Source organism: Vitis vinifera, chromosome 11 (genome assembly GCF_030704535.1).
Source record: "Vitis vinifera cultivar Pinot Noir 40024 chromosome 11, ASM3070453v1".
Classification (NCBI taxonomy): Eukaryota; Viridiplantae; Streptophyta; class Magnoliopsida; order Vitales; family Vitaceae; genus Vitis; species Vitis vinifera.
Genome location: NC_081815.1, coordinates 18095228 through 18117114, shown reverse-complemented (window position 1 = coordinate 18117114; position 21887 = coordinate 18095228). Strand labels below are relative to the sequence as shown.

At 36.9% G+C, this 21887-nt stretch overlaps 1 protein-coding gene across 3 annotated transcripts; it reads left to right on the top strand.

Moving 5' to 3' along the window:
• The first annotated feature begins 213 nt into the window (after positions 1-213).
• LOC100246170 (uncharacterized) lies at positions 214-20168 on the top strand. Of its 3 annotated transcripts, none has more exons than XM_002266346.4 (9): positions 214-649; positions 1620-1712; positions 2064-2131; positions 8955-9027; positions 10876-10991; positions 11102-11206; positions 18014-18113; positions 19349-19526; positions 19856-20168. In XM_002266346.4, exons 2-8 carry the CDS (start codon positions 1629-1631, stop codon positions 19523-19525), a joined length of 723 nt encoding a protein of 240 aa, XP_002266382.1. In that variant the 5' UTR covers positions 214-649; positions 1620-1628; the 3' UTR covers position 19526; positions 19856-20168. The 3 variants fall into 3 exon arrangements, 2 of the variants coding, with proteins under 2 accessions (XP_002266382.1, XP_019078674.1); XR_002031148.2 differs by having other exon boundaries at positions 354-649; positions 19332-19526; XM_019223129.2 differs by lacking the exon at positions 214-649 and having other exon boundaries at positions 1611-1712.
• The last annotated feature ends 1719 nt before the right edge of the window (positions 20169-21887 follow it).

Below are 21887 nucleotides of genomic sequence, written 5' to 3'. Positions count from 1 at the left end.
TTTTTGGATTGGATTTTGATGATGCCATCCAAAAATTAATTAATGTCCATTGCTGGTTTTAAGAGGTATCATAAGGCGACCCATCATTTTTTATTAAGAGCAGTAAAGTCATCACCCGACAATCCTTCCCAACATTACACTCCTGTAGCTCAAACCCATGACTCTTGATTTTTTTATACCAATCTTTTGATCGAACTTTAATTATATTATTTAAGAATCAATTGGTGTTTGATAAAGGTGAACTAAAAATTTCATGACATTCAACATTGCATCTGGTAAAGCCAAAGTCATCATTTGAGTGACCCATACTTAAGTCTAACACTAAGTCCTTCATATCCTATTTACATTATATTGTTTTGTATTTTGATATCATTTTTTCAATCTAATTTTTGTATACTTTGTTTTTATTTCTACAATCATCAAACAGCCCAAATTTCATTATTTACTTTCAATAACCCTTCTAATCAAATAACCATTTTGGAAACCAAACATGCCCTTAAAAACCAACAGAGGAAAAAAGGAAAAAAAGAAAAAAAGGACGAAGAAGAAACTGAAAGATAAGCGCCTGCAAATGTGAAAGCCTGGTGTGAAAGACAGGCTGAACGCAAGCCATCGGCGAGGGTGTTAATGATCAGGGAGATATCCACAGGTAAATTTTTCGATTTTTTCCTTTTCTGTTTTGTAGAGTGTAGATAAACACACCTAGGCTTCTCTAAGAATTTTTTAGTTTTTATTTATTTATTTTCTTTTTTTCCTCGATCCGTGAGGATTTATGTGCCCATACTGTTGATGGGTTTGGAAAGACAAGGATGATTTGGGTTTTCGGAAATTGATTTTGTATCTTGTTCTTATTGGAAGTTTCGACTTCTCTTCTGAAATGAAAATGTGTGTGATGAAACTTTTTCCAGTAGTTAAATTTGATTTTACGCTTTCTCTTGTAGCAGCTTTTCAGATTTTCTTATTTCATGAGATGGGTTTTTCTCGAGTTTTTCCTAATTTTCACTGAATTGCAGTTTCATGAGGTTTATAATTATTTGTTTTCCTAAAATTCCTCTTTTTTACTATGAATTTGCATGGTGCAGAGAAATTTTTTTAGACATGTAATCTAGCGTAGCATTAATTATGTAACATCTCAATCCAACTATAATTTCAATATACTCAGATTGAGCATTTGAGTCGGCTTTGGATAATGTTCAATGATCTGTTTGTTGTTATTTTGGGTAAAATATACATTGTGGTTGCATGATTTTTAAGTCCTCCTGTAGCTTCATGAACCCAATTGTTTCAGTTGTATTTGTGGGTTTGAACATCTGGATGCCTGCTTTAATCTCTGTCCTTTTGTTCCCTTGTGAAACATCTAATGAAAAATCCCTTTCTTCTGTTTAACGATTCTTCAGACTGTTCCTCTTAGATGTTAATGGAGCATGTTTGTCAATTGCAGTCAATACAAGATCTTTATATACTTAGGTCCAAATGACTAATGGGTTCTGCCCTGGTTTGCTTCCGAATTTTGGCCTTGCCCGAAGAAGAACTAGCATAGTGCATGTAATGCAGTAGGAGGTTATTTTGGTTTGTTGATATTGTTGGGTTGCATCTGATTTGTCTGTTCAATGCTGCAGGGTCTTGTAATGGGTATCAGTAGAACTGAAGTAAACTTGAGGAGGTTGCTTGCAGCCGCACCTCAGCAACAAAATCAGGCAAAGCTTATACATGTATGTTTCTTTGCATGTCCAGAGATCTCTCAAATCAAAGATTCATTTTCTAATGATTTGTGCACATTTTTTTCTTTTAGTGTGAAGAGTGCGATCTGAATATTTTGGTTGCTTTATCTGCTTTTGATCTCTGTTGAAACATGTTCTATACCTTGGTGTTTGAAAGTTTGAACTGAATAATTTAATTGATAAAACTGTTTTCTTTGTTTCATTAGCATCATTGATTGCATGTTATGTTTGATCGTATTTGAGTGGGATTGGTTCAGTAGTTGTTTGGTTTTTTTGTCTTAATTTACATGTATATGTATATTCATTTACCATTTTTGATTGATAATTAATGGAACTTTGCAGTATGTTGCTACTTTACGAGAACAATTAGAACAATTGACTGAAGAGAGAACTCTAGAAGGATTACCAAGGTCTGTCTGCTTACTCTTTTTTTCCCCTCCTACTCTGTGTTACTTTGAGAAGCAAACATATGCTAACATGCTCGTGCTTCCAGTATGTGTTCATCTATGATACCATTGTGATTTTTCTGCATGTGCACATATGCGCTTGTATTAATGGTATGCACCCATAAGCATATACATTCCTATGTTCATGTTCTTCAGAAAGACCTTACCAAGGTGCTTGTTGTCAGTGCCACCCTTTGTCTAGGTTGTTGATAGGGGTGGAGGAATTTATGCTTAATTGTGCAGGAAAGTTTTGGTTGCATCCTCCATCTTTGCACTAGCATAGAGGACACTGATATTTTGTTATTTTTGGTTTACTCTGGTTGTATCATAAAGTCTATTATGTAACTGTAGTAAATGTACCCTTTCTCATCTTCTGGACATTAATTTTTTAAAAGGATCATCATTCTTAAACTCTCACTCTGTGCTATGAAGTTAAATTGCGATTAGCAATCCTTTTTGGTTCTTGTGCTGGATTGTTTGTAAGAAATAAGGGATTATTGATGTTGTATTCATGAGTTGTGAACCTTGGGGATTTTTTTTTTTTTTTGATCAATATGAACCTTGGAGATTTGAAACAATGAAGCAGTGGTGAAGGCATTTTAAGAGGGCCCAAAGATTTTGAGCTTCACCGGAATAATTGATTATGCTGTGGATAAAAGGAGTGCAATACACTTTAAGATTTGATTAGGTGGTATTTAGTTTCTTTTATTTTTACTTTCTGTAGTGATGCTTTAGGATTGTATAGTATCGATGTGGAAGGAAAAAAAACTCAACATTCCACTATATAAATACTGATTACATTCCCCTTTATATATATAGATGATAACACTCATCTATTTTAGGGATATTTACAACTTACCTAAAAAAAAATCAAAACTACCTCAATCTTAGCCCCTAACATTGCTGACAGATCATCAAATTAAATCTTCCTATAATTCTATACTCCCCCTCAGGCTGGGCGGTAAATATTTATTAACCCCAGCTTGGAACTCAGATCATCAAACACCTTTCTCGGTAGAGCCTTGGTAAGAATGTTAGCTGTTTGAAGGCATGTAGGCACGTACAACATCTTGATTATTCCTTCCTCTATCTTCTCCTTTATGAAATGTCGATCAATTTACACATGTTTTGTTCTATCATGATGTACTGGATTTTTTGCAATGTTGATTGCTGACTGATTATCATAGAACATTTTCATAGGTTCTTCATCTGAAATCTTTAATTCCTTTAGCACCCTTCTTAACCATATTCCCTCACAAATGTCGTGTGCCATTGCTCGGAATTCAGCTTCTGCATTGCTTCTTGACACCATCGATTGCTTCTTACTTCTCCATGTGACTAGATTACCCCACACATATGTGCAGTACCCTAAAGTTGATCTTCGGTCTTGTACTGATCCTGTCCAATCTGCATCGTTGAACACTTCAATATCTCTTCTTTGGTTCTCAAAAAATAATCCTTTACCTGGTGTTAGTTTCAAGTATCTCAAGATTCTATACACAACCTCCATGTGTTCTTCATTTGGATTATTCATGAATTGACTTACCATGCTGACAGAAAAACCAATATCCAGTCATGTGTGAGATAGGTATATTAGTTTACCCACTAATCTTTGGTATCTCCCTTTATCCATGGGTGCACAATTTTCCTTAGCTCCTAGTTTGGTTATTGGATCCATAGGAGTATCTGCTGGCTTACACCCAAGCATTCCAGTCTCTTTTAAGAGATCCAGGACATATTTTCTTGTGAGATAGAGATTCCCTTTCTTGACCTTGCAATCTCCATACCTAGGAAGTATTTGAGATTCCCAAGGTCCTTGATCTCGAATTCTGCAACTAGAAAACTTTTGATGGTGCAGATTTCCTCTTCATAATCTCCCGTTAGAATTATGTCATCCACATATACAATGAGGACAACAAGCTTTCCTGCAGGAGAGTGTTTAACAAATAGAGTATGGTCCGTCTGACATTGGGAGTAGCCATGTTTCTTAACTACCTCTGTGAATCTTTCAAACCAGACTCTTGGAGATTGCTTGAGCCCATATAGAGATCTCCTAAGTTTACAAACTTTGTTGCGTGTAGTTTGTGTCTCAAATCTTGGAGGAATTTCCATGTAAACTTCTTCAGCTAGGTCCCCATTTAGGAATTCATTCTTGACATCTAGTTGGTGGAGAGGCCAGTCAAGGTTTGCAGCCAAAGATAGTAGAACCAGAGCTGTGTTTAACTTGGTTATAGGGGCAAATGTCTCCTCATAGTCAATTCTGTATGATTGGGTGAATCCCTTTGCAACCAGCCGTGCCTTGAATCGATTAACACTCCCATCTTCATTATATTTGACTGTGAAGATCCATTTGCAGCCTACTGGACGTTTTCTGGCTGGTAATTCTGAGATTTCTCAGGTTCCATTTTTTTCAAGTGCATGAATTTTTTCATACACTGCTGATTTCCACTCAGGTGAGCTGAGATCTTCTTGTATATTATTAGGAATCTGGGTGTTGTCGAGGTTAGCAACAAATGTTTTGAACTTCGGTGACAGTCCTTTATATGACACAAATGTGTATATAGGGTGTTTTGTGCATGATCTTACACATTTTCTCACAACAATAGGAAAGTCACTATCATCATTAGTTTCGGGATTATAGTTACCTGATGGATCTTCACTTGATCTAGAACTTGGGTCAGACTCTTAGGGTTGCTCAAGAGATGCTTGTTGTTCCATCTCCTTTTGGTTCTTTCTCCTTCTTGAGTAGGTAATCAACTCATCATTCTTTGTTGATTGAATAGTGTCCAGATTTTGAGGAGGTGGATTAGTAGGCGGATTGTTGGTTTGATCTTGAGAAGGAGATTCTAGGAAGTAAGGAGATTCAAGGAAGAGATTTTGAGGAGGAATGGATTCATGATTTAGTGATGGCAGGGTTGGTCAGAATTAGGAGAGAAATGAGATGATTCTTCAATATCCCAAAGCTGGTATTCCTAGATAAAATTAGTCTCCCCTTGAATATCAGATTTGGAGAAATAAGGTTGTTGCTCAAAGGAGGTGACATCCATGGAGTGATAGAACTGTTTAGTGACCAATGAGTAGCACTTATATCCTTTTTGAGTTGGAGTGTACCCAAGGAAAATACATTTAAGAGCTCTAAGATCAAGTTTGTCCCTGTGTTGTTGATGGACATGGACAAAAGTTGAGTGCCCGAAAACTTTGAACGGGATTGGAGAGATGAGACGAGTATTGGGAAAGGACTGAAGAAGAATTTGATAGGGAGTCTGGAAGTCGAGAATACGAGATGGCATCCTATTTATGAGATAGGCGGCAGTGAGGATGGCTTCACCCCAGAAAAATTTTGGTACATGGGTAGAGAACATTAGGGAGCGAGCAACAATAAGAAGATGCCAGTTTTTTCTTTCGGCAATACCATTTTGTTGAGGAGTGTTGACACAGGAACTTTGGTGAACTATACCATGACTCAAGAGATAATCATTAAGAATGGAGTTGAAATACTCTTTGGCATTGTCAGTTTTCAGAATTTGGATTTTTGCTTGGAATTGTGTTTGGATCATGGTGTTGAAGGTTTTGAAAATCTGGTTTACCTCTGATTTTTCTTTCATGAGGAATACCCATGTGAGTGTAGTGTGATCATCAATAAATGAAATGAACCAGTGAGAACCAGTAACACTTTTGATCCTAGAAGGACCCCATACATCACTATTAATCATGGAAAAGGTTGAGATGCTTTGTAGGATCGGTTAGGATAAGAATTACGAATATGTTTAGAAAATTGACAGATCTCACATTGAAACTCATTTGGATTTTTATTATGGAATAATGAAGGAAACAACTTCTCAAGATATAAGAAATTTGGATGACTTGACCTATAGTGCCACAACATAATTGCACTATCATTATTAGACTGACTCACAGACAAAGAAATAGGACTATTGGACACTGAACAATCAGAATGATGAGTTGCTCCTTGAGGAGGATCATTAACCTCTAGAAGAAAGAGCCCCGAACACATCTTAGCACTGCCAATCGTCTTCCCCAAGTCCAAGACCTGAAATTCACACAGATTTGAGCCAAATTTAGTAACACAGTTGAGATCCCGAGTGAGTTTACTAATGGACAGTAAATTACAATTTAATTTTGGCACAAGGAGAATTGAATCAAGAGTGATGTTCTTTGAAACTTTAACAGAACTTGTACCAACCACCTTTGAGAGTGAACCATCGGCTATTCTCACAGTTAAATTTTTATAGCATGGATCGTAAGTGGAAAAAAGCTTCTCATCCCCAGTCATATGATCAGATGCTCCTGAATCTATAATCCATGGACTTAGCTTCTCCTTTTTAACATTTAGAGCACTCAAAAAATTACCTTTTTGTGCCAAGGAACCAGTACCAACCACAGTGGGGGCAGGTGCAGGCAAGGATTGGCTGAACAATTTCTGTAAGACTTCTATTTGTTCCTTGCTAAAGGGAGTGGGTTAAGGTGAGGGTTTTTCATCCATGGAGACAAGGTTGCCCCGTCTTTCTTTGTCATTGGCAAACCGGGAAGGCTTCCATTCTGCAGGTTTGCCGTGAATCTTCCAGCAGGTGTCCTTGGTGTGACCAGGACGTTGACAATGATCACACCATGGTCGCCCTTTCTTTGGTCTGTGATCATTGTTGTTGGATGGATTTCCTTTAACTGCAAGGGTTGAGCTCTCAGGATTTGTCACAGAATCTTGAGAGCCCATCATGATCTTCTTTCGACTTTCCTCTCTCCGAACTTCTGAAAATGCTTCCTGAATATTTAGTAGTGGTTTGGATCCTAAGATTCTTCCTCGTGCTTCATCGAGATTCTTATTTAATCCAATCAGAAATTTGTATATTCTTTTCCGTTCAATAATCTGTCTGTACCTGATTCCATCACCCGGATAGCTCCAATTGTGCTCCTCGAACAAGTCCAGTTGCTGCCAGTAGTGATTGAGTGTGTTGAAGTACTGAGTCACCGTTAACTCTCCTTGACGGAAGTCATGGAGAACACTCTCCACCTCGAACAATTCCGACGTATTCTCATTGTTAGAATACGTTTCCTTGGCAGCATCCCAAATCTCCTTTGCTGTTCCATAGAGAAGAAAATTTTCTCCAATGTCATTTGTCATGGAATTAATGAGCCATGACATGACCATGTTATTTTCAACATTCCAGACTTTGAACTTTTCATCTGTCTTGTTTGGTTTGGCAGCAACTCCATTGAGATAATCGTCTTTGCCCTTTCTGCATATGAACATCATTACGGAACGGGACCATTGGAGATAGTTGTTCCCATTCAGTTTGTCCTGTAATGGGCATGAGGTTACTATGTGCACTACTGTTGCTAGAAGCCATGGCTTCTTGATTGGAGGTGATTTGGGAAACGGTAGCAGTTGGATCACGTTTGCCGTATTTGGTCATATGAGGGAATTAGGGTTCAGAGAATGCTTTAATACCATATCGATGTGGAAGGAAAAAAAACTCAACATTCCATTATATAAATACTGATTATATTCCCCTCTATATATATAGACGATAATACTCATCTATTTTAGGGATATTTACAACTTACCTAAAAAAAAAATCAACAAACTTCAAATCCAAGAAGATTTATAATAAGCTTGATGTCATCAATGGTGCATCTCATCATGCATCAGTCTGGTGCAATTAAGGTGTTGGCAGAAGTGATCAAATTTTTACCGTTACATGCTTTCTGGTTTTATAGAAAATAGAGAAGTTCTTAGGATAATTTGCTGCCCAAGTTAAGAGCAAGTGTGCTCTATATCTGGTATAATAAGACTTGGAAATTTGAATTTGGGTGGTCACTGATCATTACTAATGTCCCGTGTGTTTGAGTTAATTGGGACTATTCTCTAGCTGAGTGGGCCTGTGTTCCAAGGAGCAAGAGGTTGTCCCTAACACAGTCTCAGACAAAGGGTTTCATCTTCTCCTCTTTCTCCTTTATTTCCTCTCGTCCTATTCTCTCTTATGTACCACAAACTATATGCTTCCTGGTCTCTTCAGCATGATGCATGAGAATCCTCTATCTATAAATGGAATCAAATGATCTTTGTGGAGTGGAAGTGCAATAAAAATTGCTGCTAGATGCACAAGTTTGTAAAGTTTTTTCTCTTGCTTTTTTGTGTAGGTTCTCAAGGAAGTCTTGGTCTCTTACTTCCATTTTGCTGTTTATCCTCATTGCTTCTTGTGTTTGTGCACTTTTGTCTTCTTCAATGAAAGTTCTTTATTAGACAAGTGAATTTTCTCTTGGCATTTGATTAGATATTGAGTATTTGATGATATGGATTGACATACACCATCTAATATATATTGGTTTATATGTAGTAACTACTTTTCCAGGCCACTTCTTGATGACTGTCTAAGGAGCTCTCAAACTAGCTTAACTTGTGATTAAAATTTTAATGTGGCTCATTTTTATACATGGTGCTAATGTGTTTTCTGGTAATGTGATATGTGTTTTCCATTTAACAACAATGTAGCTCATTGTATTTCTTTTTCATGATAATTATGCCTTTTTTTTTTATTTTTTATTTTTCTAACATAACATCTAAAAAAAATAAATTATTCTGGGCACATGGCATCAAACCTGGAACTTCCTCTTCCCCAGTCTAGCCCTTACTAATTGACCAGGCTTTGGGGGCTCTGATTATGCCTTTTCGTGTTCTATTAATCCTGTTTACTGTGTCCTGGTATTGTGAGACAAGTTTCTCAATTAAACCATAAATTTATTTCTTCTTTTTGTAATGCTTTTGTAGAGTTTCAAAACCGAAGGTGAATGAATATTCAGAGAAGATCGAAGCTATTGCTTCCAAAATAGGTTCTCCATCGGTGTGTATTTTGATTTTCTTTTACATTGTGACTATTTACAATTTTACATGCAAAATAAGTAATATTTGGTTGTTTTCAATTTTGATTGAACATAGTTTGCAGTAAATTTCTAAATCTTCCTTATCAGGGAATCTGCATGAGGCATTGGGGCCATGGCAGTAGTTAATTGAACATAAATTGCACACATCAATTAAAAAGGGTCCAAACCCCATATGGTTGGTTAGGTAATGCTCACTAAGAGACAGAACAGAAAGTTCCCTTATTAATTCAAATTTTTTGTTATGCTAATAGGAGGAACAAGTGGTTGAACTGCACATGGCTGCTCAATTTGATTAAGAGTAGTCCTAACTGCCTGAAGATTTGCTGCATTTGCAGTGTTTATGAATTACAGGAGTTGCATAAATAAAACAGATGGATAAGAGTAGCAAAAGTGAAGGGATTTGGGGTAATCCTGAGATTAAGGATCAAGGGAGGGAAGGCCTGAAAGGCTTCCTCAGCATTCTGTTTCCTTTCTATGTATAGGTAGATGTCAACTTCTTGCTTCTTTAAGAGTATGGATTTTGTCAGACATAGTTCTTGTGCAACCATTTTAACTTTTTCTGTATGTGCATTTTTCTTATATATAACAATGACATAGGTGTTTATGCCGAGAAATGTTTAATTGAGCTATAATTGTGTCTGTGGATGTGTCTGGTCCACATGCATGAAAAGGCTAAAAGAGGAGTATTCTTGCTCTGTAGGTTGAGGTTGCTCTCAGTAGGAAAATTAATGATGAAATTAGGACAGCAATCACAATATATATGATAAAGATGATTACATCAAGTGGCTATATGGTAACATCATAATGCAGGCACCTGTCATCAGCTGTGGTTATTTACCTATGGTTTTTATTCTGGGATTGACTTATGTCAAAATTACTCTAGTTGCAGAAATTTAGCTTTTAAGAAATATATAATTACCTTTACATGAGAGAAATCCTTGGGGGAGAGAGGATGTAGATTTCATTATTGGTTGGATGTTACCTACGGTTCTTACCTATTTATTTATTTATTTGTTTGTTTTGGTGACATTTTAATGGATAGGCTGGTAAAAAGTTACTCTAGATGTAGGAATCTAGCTTTTAAGAAGTATATGATCGCCTCTGTATGAGAGAAATCCTTGGGAAGAGAGGGCACAGGCTCCTTCTAACTGTTAGTTACACAATAACAGGGATATATTAATTATTTATGACAGTTTCTTTGTTTAAAACTGTTAGTTTTTGCACACAAATTTTAATTGAAAAGTTTATTACATCTATTTATGCATGTAGGTGCAATGGTGTCATTTTGTACTTATAAATTATAAGTATAAGAGTATTTTTAGCAAAGAAATGTTAGGCACCTTGGTTGATTCACCATTTAGGGAAGGGCACTATAGGGTGTATTGGGTAGTTTGAGATCCTACCAAATCCCATACTTAAAAAATGTGATTTTCCCATCATTTTAAATGCATGAATCTTAATGAAGAGGAATTGAGTATCATAATCGCAATAACTGGAATCCATGTATATGTCAACATCTTTTCTAATTTTCCAATTCCCATAAATTGGCCATCAACATCACTGGTGCTTGCTGCTGTCCATTTTGTTAAGTACTAGAATTCTTAGTGCTTGCTGCTCTCTCTCTCTCTTTCCTGCTCTCCCTCTCTATCTCTCTTTCCTGCTCTCCCTCTCTCTCTCCTTCTCTGATGCTTCTGGTTTTTGAATTATGAAGTTTTATGATATTTTCTTTACAATCCCTAAATCAATCTTACAAACTTGATATGGTGGTTCTTGTTTCTAATAAATTCTCTTTCTTGGAAACTTTCTAGTCCAATGTGCAAGTTTCCCAGGAGCCTTTTTCTGGTACTTCTGGCAAGGAAGGCACTTCTAAAACTGAAGAAGAGGATCACATGCCCCTTTCCCCAGGATTGCGAAGGAGATTTGTGTAAGTGAAACTCTTATTATTGGGCTTAGCAGGACAATAACCAGACCTTTCTTTCTTTGTTGTTTCCCTTATCTTGTTTTATTTTTTGAATCATTTGGTTCACTGAACAGGCCTGCTTCAAAATTTGAAGATAGATCTCATGATACTATAAAGGCAGATGCATCGGGGCCAGTCAAATTGGATGCTGCAGCACAGGCACACATTGAGAAGCACAGGTACTTTTTTAACATTCAAGACCAATTGTTCGTGTAGCTGCTACATGGAAGAAAGCAAGTGTGAGAGTGCTAGAATATTGATTTTAAAATCCAGTAGGAACTAGATGTCCATGTATTGTAAGAGTGATGCAATGTTGGTGCCTGGTCTCTTACCAAAAGAAAGAATAAAGATGGTGTAAACACACAAAAAAAAAAGGTGGGCCCAAATCTTATAACATGTGTCATAATTAGAAAACATCTAAATCTTAAATTCAAATAAATTATTTGAATTATGAAATCAATTTACCTCCTTATCCATAATTCTATAAATAGAGAAATTATTCGAGAAGGAAAAAAAAAAAAAAAAAGAAGAAGAAGAACAAAGCTTTGCAGGATATCACAAATGTCTTCCAGCATTCTCTAAATTTGCTTCAAGTTCAAGTTTCTTCTTAAATTTCAAGAAGATTCTCAAAGAAGAAAAATTAAGATCAAGCTTGAATCAAGAGTAGAGATCACCATCTTTGAATCAAGATCAACATGGGAGATTGAACGTTTAGGTTTGAAAACATGTGGCTGAAAGTGGATGGGTTTAAGGACCTTCTTCGAGGATGGTGGCAGGAGTCTGGGGTGAGTGGGAAGGCTAGTTTTAGATTGGCCTCTAAGCTAAAGGTGCTGAAACAGAAAATCAAAGACTGGAATAGGGATGTGTTTGGAAGACTGGAAGTTAACAAAAACTTGGCTCTCCAGCAGGTCGAGTTCTGGGATAGGGTGGAAAGTGAAAAGAGCCTCTCAGTAAGGGAAACGAAGATGAAAAAACAAGCTAAGGAAACTTTCAAAAAGTGGGTTCTGCTGGAAGAAACCCATTGGAGACAAGTGTCGAGGGAGTTGTAGCTGAAGGAAGGGGACAAGAATACAGGATTCTTTCTCCAGATGACCAATGCCCACCGAAGAAACAATTCCCTGGACAGAATTAAAATTAATGGGGTGTGGAGGACCGAGGAGCAGGAGGTGAGGGAGGGGATTGTGAACGCTTTTCAGCAACTGCTCTTTGAAGAGCCAGGCTGGAAAGCTGATATTGAGGGGTTGCACCTCTAAAGTCTAAATTCTAGTGAAGCTGAAGGCTTGGAGTTGCCATTCACTGAGGAAGAGATCCACTCTGCCTTGTTGGACATGAATGATGACAAAGCTCTTGGACTGGATGGGTTTACAATGGCCTTTTGGCAATTTTGTTGGGACTTTGTGAAGGAGGAGATTGTGGATCTGTTCAAGGAGTTTTTTGAGCAAAAATCTTTTGCCAAAAGCTTCAACATCACTTTCCTGATCCTAATTCCAAAGAAAGGGGGAGCTGAGGACCTTGGGGACTTTCGGCCTATCAGCCTATTAGGGGGACTGTACAAACTCTTGGCCAAGGTTTTGGCGAATAGGCTGAAGGTCCTAGGAAAGGTGGTTTCTAAGGACCAGAATGCCTTTGTGAGGGGCAGACAGATTTTGGATGCCTCGCTTATAGCTAATGAGGTGATCGACTTTTGGCACAAGCGTAAGGAGAAAGGGCTGATTTGCAAATTGGACATTGAAAAAGCCTACGATAGCATTAATTGGAATTTTCTCATGAAGGTCTTGCACAAGATGAGTTTTGGGTCTCGATGGATGGAGTGGATTTGGTGGTGCATTTCAACTGCCAAATTTTCTATCCTGGTCAATGGGGTGCTAGCAGGCTTCTTCTCAAGTTCCAAGGGGCTGCGTTAAGGAGATCCTTTATCTCCTTACCTCTTTGTCCTGGGTATGGAAGTGCTAAGTGCACTCATAAGAAGGGCTGTTGTTGGGGGGTTCATCTCAAGTTGCAGCCTTCGGGGAAGAGGGAGGATGGAGATGGATGTCTCTCATCTACTTTTTGCTGATGACACAATCATCTTTTGTGAAGCAAGGAAAGAGTATCTAACCTCTTTAAGCTGGATTTTGGCTTGGTTTGAGGCGGCTTCTAGGCTAAGAATAAACCTAGCTAAAAGCGAATTAATTCCTATTGGGGAGGTAGAAGAAGTTGAGGAAATGGCAGTGGAGCTTGGGTGTAAAGTGGGGGCTCTTCCTTCAGTTTATCTGGGGCTGCCCCTTGGAGCCCACCACAAGGCCATATCTATGTGGGATGGGGTGGAAGAAAGAATGAGGAGAAGATTAGTCCTTTGGAAAAGACAATACATTTCTAAGGGCGGGAGAATTACCCTCATCAAGAGCACTTTGGCCAGCATTCCTATTTATTAATTGTCCCTTTTTCGAATGCCCAATATAGTGGCAAGAAGGCTTGAAAAGTTGCAAAGAGACTTTCTTTGGGGAGGGGGAAGAATGGAAAGGAAAATCCACCTAATCAATTGGGAGGTGGTGTGTACTCAAAAGGAGAAAGGAGGTCTAGGTATTCGGAAGATTGATCTCTTTAACAAAGCCTTGCTGGGCAAGTGGATTTGGAGGTTTGCCTTTGAAAAGGACATTCTTTGGAAGAAAGTGATCGGGGTGAAGTATGGTCAAGAAGGCTTTGGCTAGCGGACTAATGAAGCTCGGGGGGCGTTTGGAGTGGGGGTGTGGAAGGAGATTTTGAAGGAGGCAAATTGGTGTTGGGATAACATAATGTTTAAGGTGGGTAAGGGGACTAAGGTAAAATTCTGGATTGATCACTGGTGTGGTAACGAGGTGCTGTCCAGAATTTTTCCTCAGTTATTTGCCTTAGCGGTGCATAGGAATGCAACGGTTAATGAGGTGTGGGACTCTAGCCTCGGTCAAGGGGGCTGGAATGTCAGATTTACTAGAGATTCTAATGATTGGGAGCTGGATTTAATAAGAGCTTTGTTTAATATGCTGAGGGACTTCAAGTTCTCCCAAGAAGAGGACTCAGTGGTTTGGAAAGGTGGGGGTCAAGGCACCTTTGGAGTCAGACATGCATACAATCTGCTGGTTGCTCCCAATACCCTCGCCTTCCTGGTTAGATGCATTTGGGTGGACAAGGTCCCTACTAAAGCTGCCTTTTTTTGCTTGGGAGGCTACGTGGGGGAAGATCCTCACTTTGGATAGGCTTAAAAAACGAGGGTGACCGTTTTCTAATTGCTGTTTTTTGTGTGGTTGTGAAGAGGAAAATATAAATCACATTCTTTTACACTGTATAGTGGTCAGAGTCCTCTAGGAAATTGTCCTTGCCTTGTTTGGGGTTCATTGGGTGTTCTCAGAGACAGTCAAAGAGGTGTTACTTAGTTGGAGGGGCTCTTTTGTGGGGAAAAAGAGGAAAAAAATCTGGTATTTCATCCTGTTGTGTATTTTTTGGACGGTATGGAAGGAAAGAAATAGATTAGTCTCTGGGGGGGTTCTTTGGATATACAGAAACTCAAAAATTATTTTGTTTGTAACTTGTAGAGTTAGGCTAGAATGTACATGGGAGAGGAGTCCTCTTCGCTTTTAGTCTTTTTGGAGTGGCTAACGGCTACTTAAGGGCTGGCGAGGCTGCTTGTTTCTTTTGTTTTTGGGTGTGGCTATGTTGTATACTCCCTGTATGCTTTGTGGCTTCTTGCCCTTTAATACAATTTGTGCTCACTTATCAAAAATAAAATAAAATTAGAGGATCACATATTCTTTGATTTAAAGAATATCACAGAGGAGTGTGCTCACCCAATGGGACCCTTCTACCTTTCATCTCTTTTGACTGAAGTTTCTCTATTCATCTTAAGTGAAGTCAATGTTTCAAGGAAGAACCAAGTCGCATACGCATACAAAGGGAAGGGTGATCTCTATCTTTGATTGACTTAGTCAAGGGCCAACCAGGTTTGATCTTGACTTTCCTACTTTGAGAATCTTCTTGAAATTTAGTAAGGAACTTGATTTTGAAGCAAATTTAGAGAATGATAGAGGACACTTAAGCAAATTTAAGCTTACTGGTTCTTCAAGCTGCATTAATTGAGCCAATGTTGGCACATCCTCAAAGAAGACATCCATGTCATGTGGGTTGGAGTTAGCCTCATCATAGTACATAGAGAAAGACAGTCTTTTGACACTTGAAGTAACACTCGCTAACATCCTGTGAACTGTCATCTGGTACATCAAGAAGGAATACATTATCTCCTCCCTGGGTTTGATCCCCATGACTATTAGCATCACAGAGCATAGTCATCTCTTTCTTTGCATGTATAGTATAATTAACTTGATAATCACCAACAGAGGTGAAGAGGAAATCCTTCAGGCAACTTCGTTGCAATCATCATGGAAAACTTAATTGAAATTTTCTTGAGCACTTCTTTTCATAAGGGTATCTAGCTTAGACATTTATGCTATACTGTTTAACGACTTTGAGGGCTGTTGTTTAATGGAGCTAGGATGCTGTTATATAGAAGCTGTAGAAGTGTGTGTGTGTTTTTTTTTAAATTGCACTTTTGACCAACAATCAGCATAAGCTTTGGTAATCGAGAATTCCTCAACACTATCACAATCAAGTATGGTAAATATGGAGTTGGTGCTTAGTCTAGTGCATGCGTTCCAATACTTATACACTTCTAACAAAGTGCCATTTCTAGGGAATTTCTTGAACATTCCACACACATCTTGAGGGTAGCCAAACTGTCTGCTAAAGTGATGGGGCCTGTATGGTTGGAGTCCTTAAGGTTAAATAACCTGAGCGAATGCTTATTAACATGGAGGACATTTAAATAGGCGAAGAGGTGTCATCAATCAAGTCTACACATTCTTGATTTGTGGTGCCAAATGGTTTAATACCACATCCTTGCAAGATATGAACAAATCTCATGCTTGTGATTCATCAAAATACTTAGCAAGAAACTCCCCAACACAACTAGTCATTCATGGAGAATGGTCCCATGTCGGAGAAAGGAAGTGAGTGTTGAAGTAGTCACTTAGCCAACTATACAAATAATGGATCGAGAAGATACATGCACTTGACCCAAGATCAAAGGAGTTGACAATCTCATTCTATCCATTACAATTTATAAATGCTAGCCAACACTGGAACTGTAAGGCAAAATGAACACCTAAAAGCCAGTTGTCTTGCCACCATGAAAATCCAGGACAATCGAAATGATAATCCTTCCAGGGATAACAAACTGGCATAACCAATAGGCAAGGAAGACTGCTAGATATGTCTCATTCACGTCCTCCTTGGCTACATCAAGAATATTGAATACCTTCAAATCCCACCAAGTATGTGGTGAAGGAAGTTCTGTAATATTTCCGGAAGAATTGTGAATTTCCTTTGGCTGTTGTGCCTTGTTCCTTCTACTTTTCTTTGGTGGTTTCTCATACCTTCTTGTGCCTTTATACCAAAAAACCACTTATGAAGTCATCTTTACTAGTTTGCCTTTCGTTTGTGAAAAATGTTGATGTAGGCCAAAAAGAAATAACAATACTTGATGGAAGTGAAAATTCTCTTTTATTGTTACACAACTCTTTGACACCACTTCATTATAAAATATCCCATGAATGGGTAATCCAATGGTGTGGTTCATGTCCCAAAGAGAGATAGAAATCTCACCTATGGAAGTATGTAGAGTATTGGTAGCTGGACACCAACATTCACAAAAAGCCCTGTTAATAGAAGCATAGTGAGCATAACTAGATAAGAGAGGCAAAGATAGTATCGTATATCTTGGTTTTCTTGAGTAGCTATCAAAGAGGCCCTACACATCGTCTACTCATTCCTAGTATTTGTTGACAAAGGACTCTCCAATAGCTTTAAAAGTAGTGCCCCATGTAATTTATTGGTTATGAATACGATGATTGAGGAGTTGAAATTGAGATTCCACACTGGCTTCAGCATGAGAAGAGTTGAGTGATAAGACATTGGAAACAAACTCCACTTCACTAATCTTTGAATGTTTTTGTTAACCCAAAAGTAGCAATTCGAGACCAAGAAAGAATGTGAAAAGAGTCCTCCTTTGTCAATACTTTTAAGGCTTGAGAACCAGTGACTTATGGATGGGCAAAGTTATTCCCTCCATAAATTCATCACTTCCATCTTCAAGTATAGTTATAGCATTTTCCTTAAAGCACTCAAAGCAAATCATCTCTGTAGGAAAAAAAAAAAAGAGCAAATCCAGAGATGAGTTAAGAATTTTTTATATGATGTTGAAATTATGGTACCAATATCCATGGGGTCATACCAATCTGTGCTAAAGAGTTAAAGTAACACCTCATCTCTTGAAAATGCCAAAATTTCAACACGGTTTGCATCAGGGCCATGACTAATTAGTTGGATGTCAAACCTAACACTCCGATGCGCTCAAATGTGCATTAAATGTTGATATTGTAACATTGCTATGCTTCAATAGTCATGACGAATCAACTAGGTGTCGAATTAGCACCTCAATTTTTGTTAAGTCTCAAAATCTTAATACCCTTCATATCAAGGTCATGCCAATCCACTGAATATCAAATCTAGCACTCCGATGCAATTTTTGTGTAGCGCCAAAATCTTGACAAACCAACTTGAGTGCACAAAATCTGTGTATGGGTGGTATTTTTTCTGCTATATTTATTTCCCTTTGTTGTGAAATAAAATAAAAATCATAAATTGAGTCACATGGTTTGGGCTGTTTAGTTGCTTGGGCTCCCAGTTTTCTGGGTTACCCTTGGCTCTGCTCAGAAAAGGGCTCAGGTCAGTAGGTCACTAGTACAGTTGGCATAAGAGTCCTTATTTGATTACCACATTCAAACCTATTTTGCGATTGCTTGACTTGAGATTCGGAGAACGACTTCAGAACGAAAGCTTTGAGAAATTTGAATATTAGCCTATTTGTCTTTCTAAACATTTTGTTCTTGCAAATTTTTATTTTTCCTCTCTGACAGGAAGCTTCAAGAAGACCTGACAGATGAAATGGTTGGATTGGCAAAGCAGCTCAAGCAGAGTAGTCTCTTGATGAGCCAGTCCATTCAGAACACTGAAAAAGTGAGTTTTGGTTTTTTATTATGTAATCTTGCATTACATCACACATTGGTGCTGAAATCTGCTGATGCATATGAACCACAGCTTCAAATGAATGTCATTTGTGCAAAATGAAAACATAGCTTTTTGAGTGAATCTCATGTTTTTCCATTTTTATTTTTTTGCTTTTTTAGCTGGAATTGGGCAGTTTGGTAGTCCATTCTTTATTCTTCGACAATCATGCTTACAATAAATCTTAGTCACAGAAAATAATAGATCCAATATTCAATTTTTTTTTATAATTAGTTAATTGCATTTTTTATGTGGGTTATTTTAAAAAAATTATATTATAGGTTATATGAGTTTTATTCCTCTCCTAAAACTATTCATTGTTTAATACATCTGGGGCTGATTTGATTACATTCTAAAATCCTTGCTTTCTTGAAGATCTATTTTATTTTATTTAAACGACTTTCATTAGATTTGAATAGTTTGTAAAGAAGCAGGAGTCTGGTGATGTCAGAAACATAAATTGTAGTTGTCAAGATATGAAACTAAACTTGCCAATTGATGTTTTTATGTTCCACGTCACACACAATAGCAAACTAACAGAGTAGCATTTCCAATTTCAATGGATAGCCTATTGATGTAGTAATGAGTTGTTTCCATTTTATCATGCATCCTCATTCCATTTCTCCAAATTTCTGCACCACGAACTTGACATAGGGCCCATATTTTCAGGCCAAACTTCCAAGTTACCCATAAAAGCATGATTTACCTTTACCAATGGCCAGAGTAATCACCTTTTCTTGCTAAGAAGATAAACTATGCATCATGATGGTGGAGCCAATGGCTGTGAAATTTTTGTGTTTGTGTACAAGTAAAATAGATCACTATGAACCCAACTCCACACAGCACTGCCACAAATGCTACCTATACCACCAACAGCACCTCCCACCGTCCCATTCGTCGTCTCTCCTTTTCATCAGCTGTAGCTACCACCATGTTCTGCATTAGTAGAATGTGTTTTGTTTGCTAATATATCTGGTAAAAAGTTGTTGAGATTCCATACCAATGCATTTGAGTTGCTTTATGTGTAATGATCCTAAAAAAAAAATTCATGTCAGTTATTCTTTCTCAGATGGAGTTAATCATCCAAGAAAAGAAAAGAAGTTGGATAGCTATTACATTCCTTCCCTGTGTTTACATATTTGTCTTGCTTAATGATCAGTTATAGCTTAGTCATGCTTTGAGTGCAGATACTTGATTCTACAGAGAAGGCAGTTGAGCATAGCTTGGCAAGCACTGGCCATGTCAATACACGAGCTATGGATATATACTCAAATAGTTTTAAGACCACATGCTTCACGTGGATTATGATATTTGTGATGACTTGTATCTTCATAATGGTTGTGCTTCTGATTCGTGTCACTTAAGGTATGTCCTAAGAAAACCCATTTCTCTAACTGTTTGTATGTAATGACGGGACTTTTAATGTTGGATTTTTTAAAGTATTACCATGAGAAAATATGATGTTGCGAAGGCACTATTTTCATTTATGTTTTCCAAAACTTGGTGGAAGATGAGAAAATCATGAAACCCACCTATTTTAATTGTCTCCCTACTACATCAATGGGGAAGAGATGATGAACACAATATTTTACTGCTATATACGCTTTGCTGGTGATATAATGGCTGTGGTTTCGCTGCTAACATGCTACCATCAGAGTTACTGCGATTCAATGAAAACATATGTTTCTTGGCAGGGAGGTACAAGTGAGAAGTCTCAGCAAATTGTGCAATCTGGTTCATTGTTTTTCTGTTGATGGAAGGTGAAAATTCAATTAATTATTTCTATGGGCCTTCTGCTGCTCTGTAGAAGCAAATGCAATTGAAGAGAGCAGTGATCGATGGATGTAATTCCTTTAATCAATGGCATTTTTTCATTCAATCTCCAATAAGGTACATATCTGTGCTTGAGAAGAAGTTGCTTTGTTATATACATTTACATTTATGTATCCTCCTTAGCCATAGATTGATTTTGTTGCAATTCTTCAAAAGATTTTACTCTTTTTGAAAGTTTTGGCTAGTAGCTAGGCACAATGATTTGCATAGTTTTTACTAGTAATTGATGTAAATTTGGCTGGTGAGGACTAAAGGGCATTATTGTAGTTTTACTTGTGGTTTTATTTAACCTATTTTTTTTAAATAATCTTAAACTATATTTAAATGTTAAATAGGCCACAATATTAAGGTTTTTCATAAGAAAGAGATAAAAAAAAAAACCCCATATAGACATGATATATATATATATATCACTTGTAGAAAGTAGGGATGGTAACGGGTTCGAGACAGGTCATCCTCATCCCAACCTAGCCCCGTTTATTCAAAATTATTCTCATCACCGTTCCATTTAAAAAATTAAACGGGGTGGGGCGGGTATGATAAATTTTCATACTCGTCCCGTCCCACTTCGTCCTGTTTAACTTTTTTTTTAAATTTTTATTTTTTTAAATTACTTTAAAATTTTTAATTACATTAAAATAAATATAATTTATAAATAATTAAATTATTATATTTTTTATAAATTATTTTATTAAAATTATTTTATTAAAATTATTTTATTATTATCTATATATTAAAAATAGTAAAATAAAAATTAAATTAAATTAATTTTATATATAATCGGAGCTGGGGTGGGGTGGGGTGGGGGCGGGGCAATTGCCCCGAGTTTAAGAAAAAATTCTCAATCCCGTCCTAAACCTCTTTATTAAAATTGAATCCCATCTTATTAGGGGCGGGGTGGGTACCGGAAAACCCCGCCCCTTGTCATCCCTAATAGAAAGGATAAAATTATCAAATAGGGTGGACTTGATGTGATATTGACCCAAAAGATTGTATTTTGACAATTCTTGTGAAGAAGACAAAAGAGGGAAAATTTCCGAAGGTCATTTAGCAAGATAAGAGGCCAAAAATCTACAACCATCCTTCAATTAAAGCGAGTGACATATTTTCTTGGCATTTAAAGAGACATTTAAAGCGTCTTAAAGCAAACAACGTGATTTTTATTTTTTCATTCAGGACATTTAAAGCATGTGGCCCTCGTATTATTGGTATGATGTGTTGGATGTCAACGAGGTGTAAAAAAATATCTCTACTATCATTACTTTCGTTATAAAATATAGGTATCGTATTATATAAATATACTAACATTATAATACATCACAACAAAATGTAGTTGAGAAAATTTTGAACTTTTTTTATTTCTCACGGTTTTCTATGATCGTGCTATACTCTCTCCAACATGTTTATATAAAACCATTTTTAAAACCAAATGAAATACTAATTTAAACTCACAATATTTATAGTTTTTATTTTTATTTTTAATAAAAATGATAAAATAATTTTAATATATTTAGTTAATGATGTTAACATACTGACATGATGGGTTGTTAATATCAATGTCGATACAATATAAATAAGTATTTATAATATAAAATTATTAATTTTGTTATAAAAAATAGATACGATATAAATGCATTATACACATAATATAAATAAATCAACATTATAATACATTATGACATAACCTAATTTAGAAATTTTTTAATTTTATAAGCTATACTACCAATCAAATATTTGTGTGTTATTTAATTAATGAGTCTACATGAAAATAACTATTCATTCTATTATAGTAACAAAGATTTTTAGTCCGCGATGAACAATTATTAAAGTTTATTATTACATGTGTAAAATGACATAGTAACCATAGGGTTTATGTGGACCTCGCATTTCGGC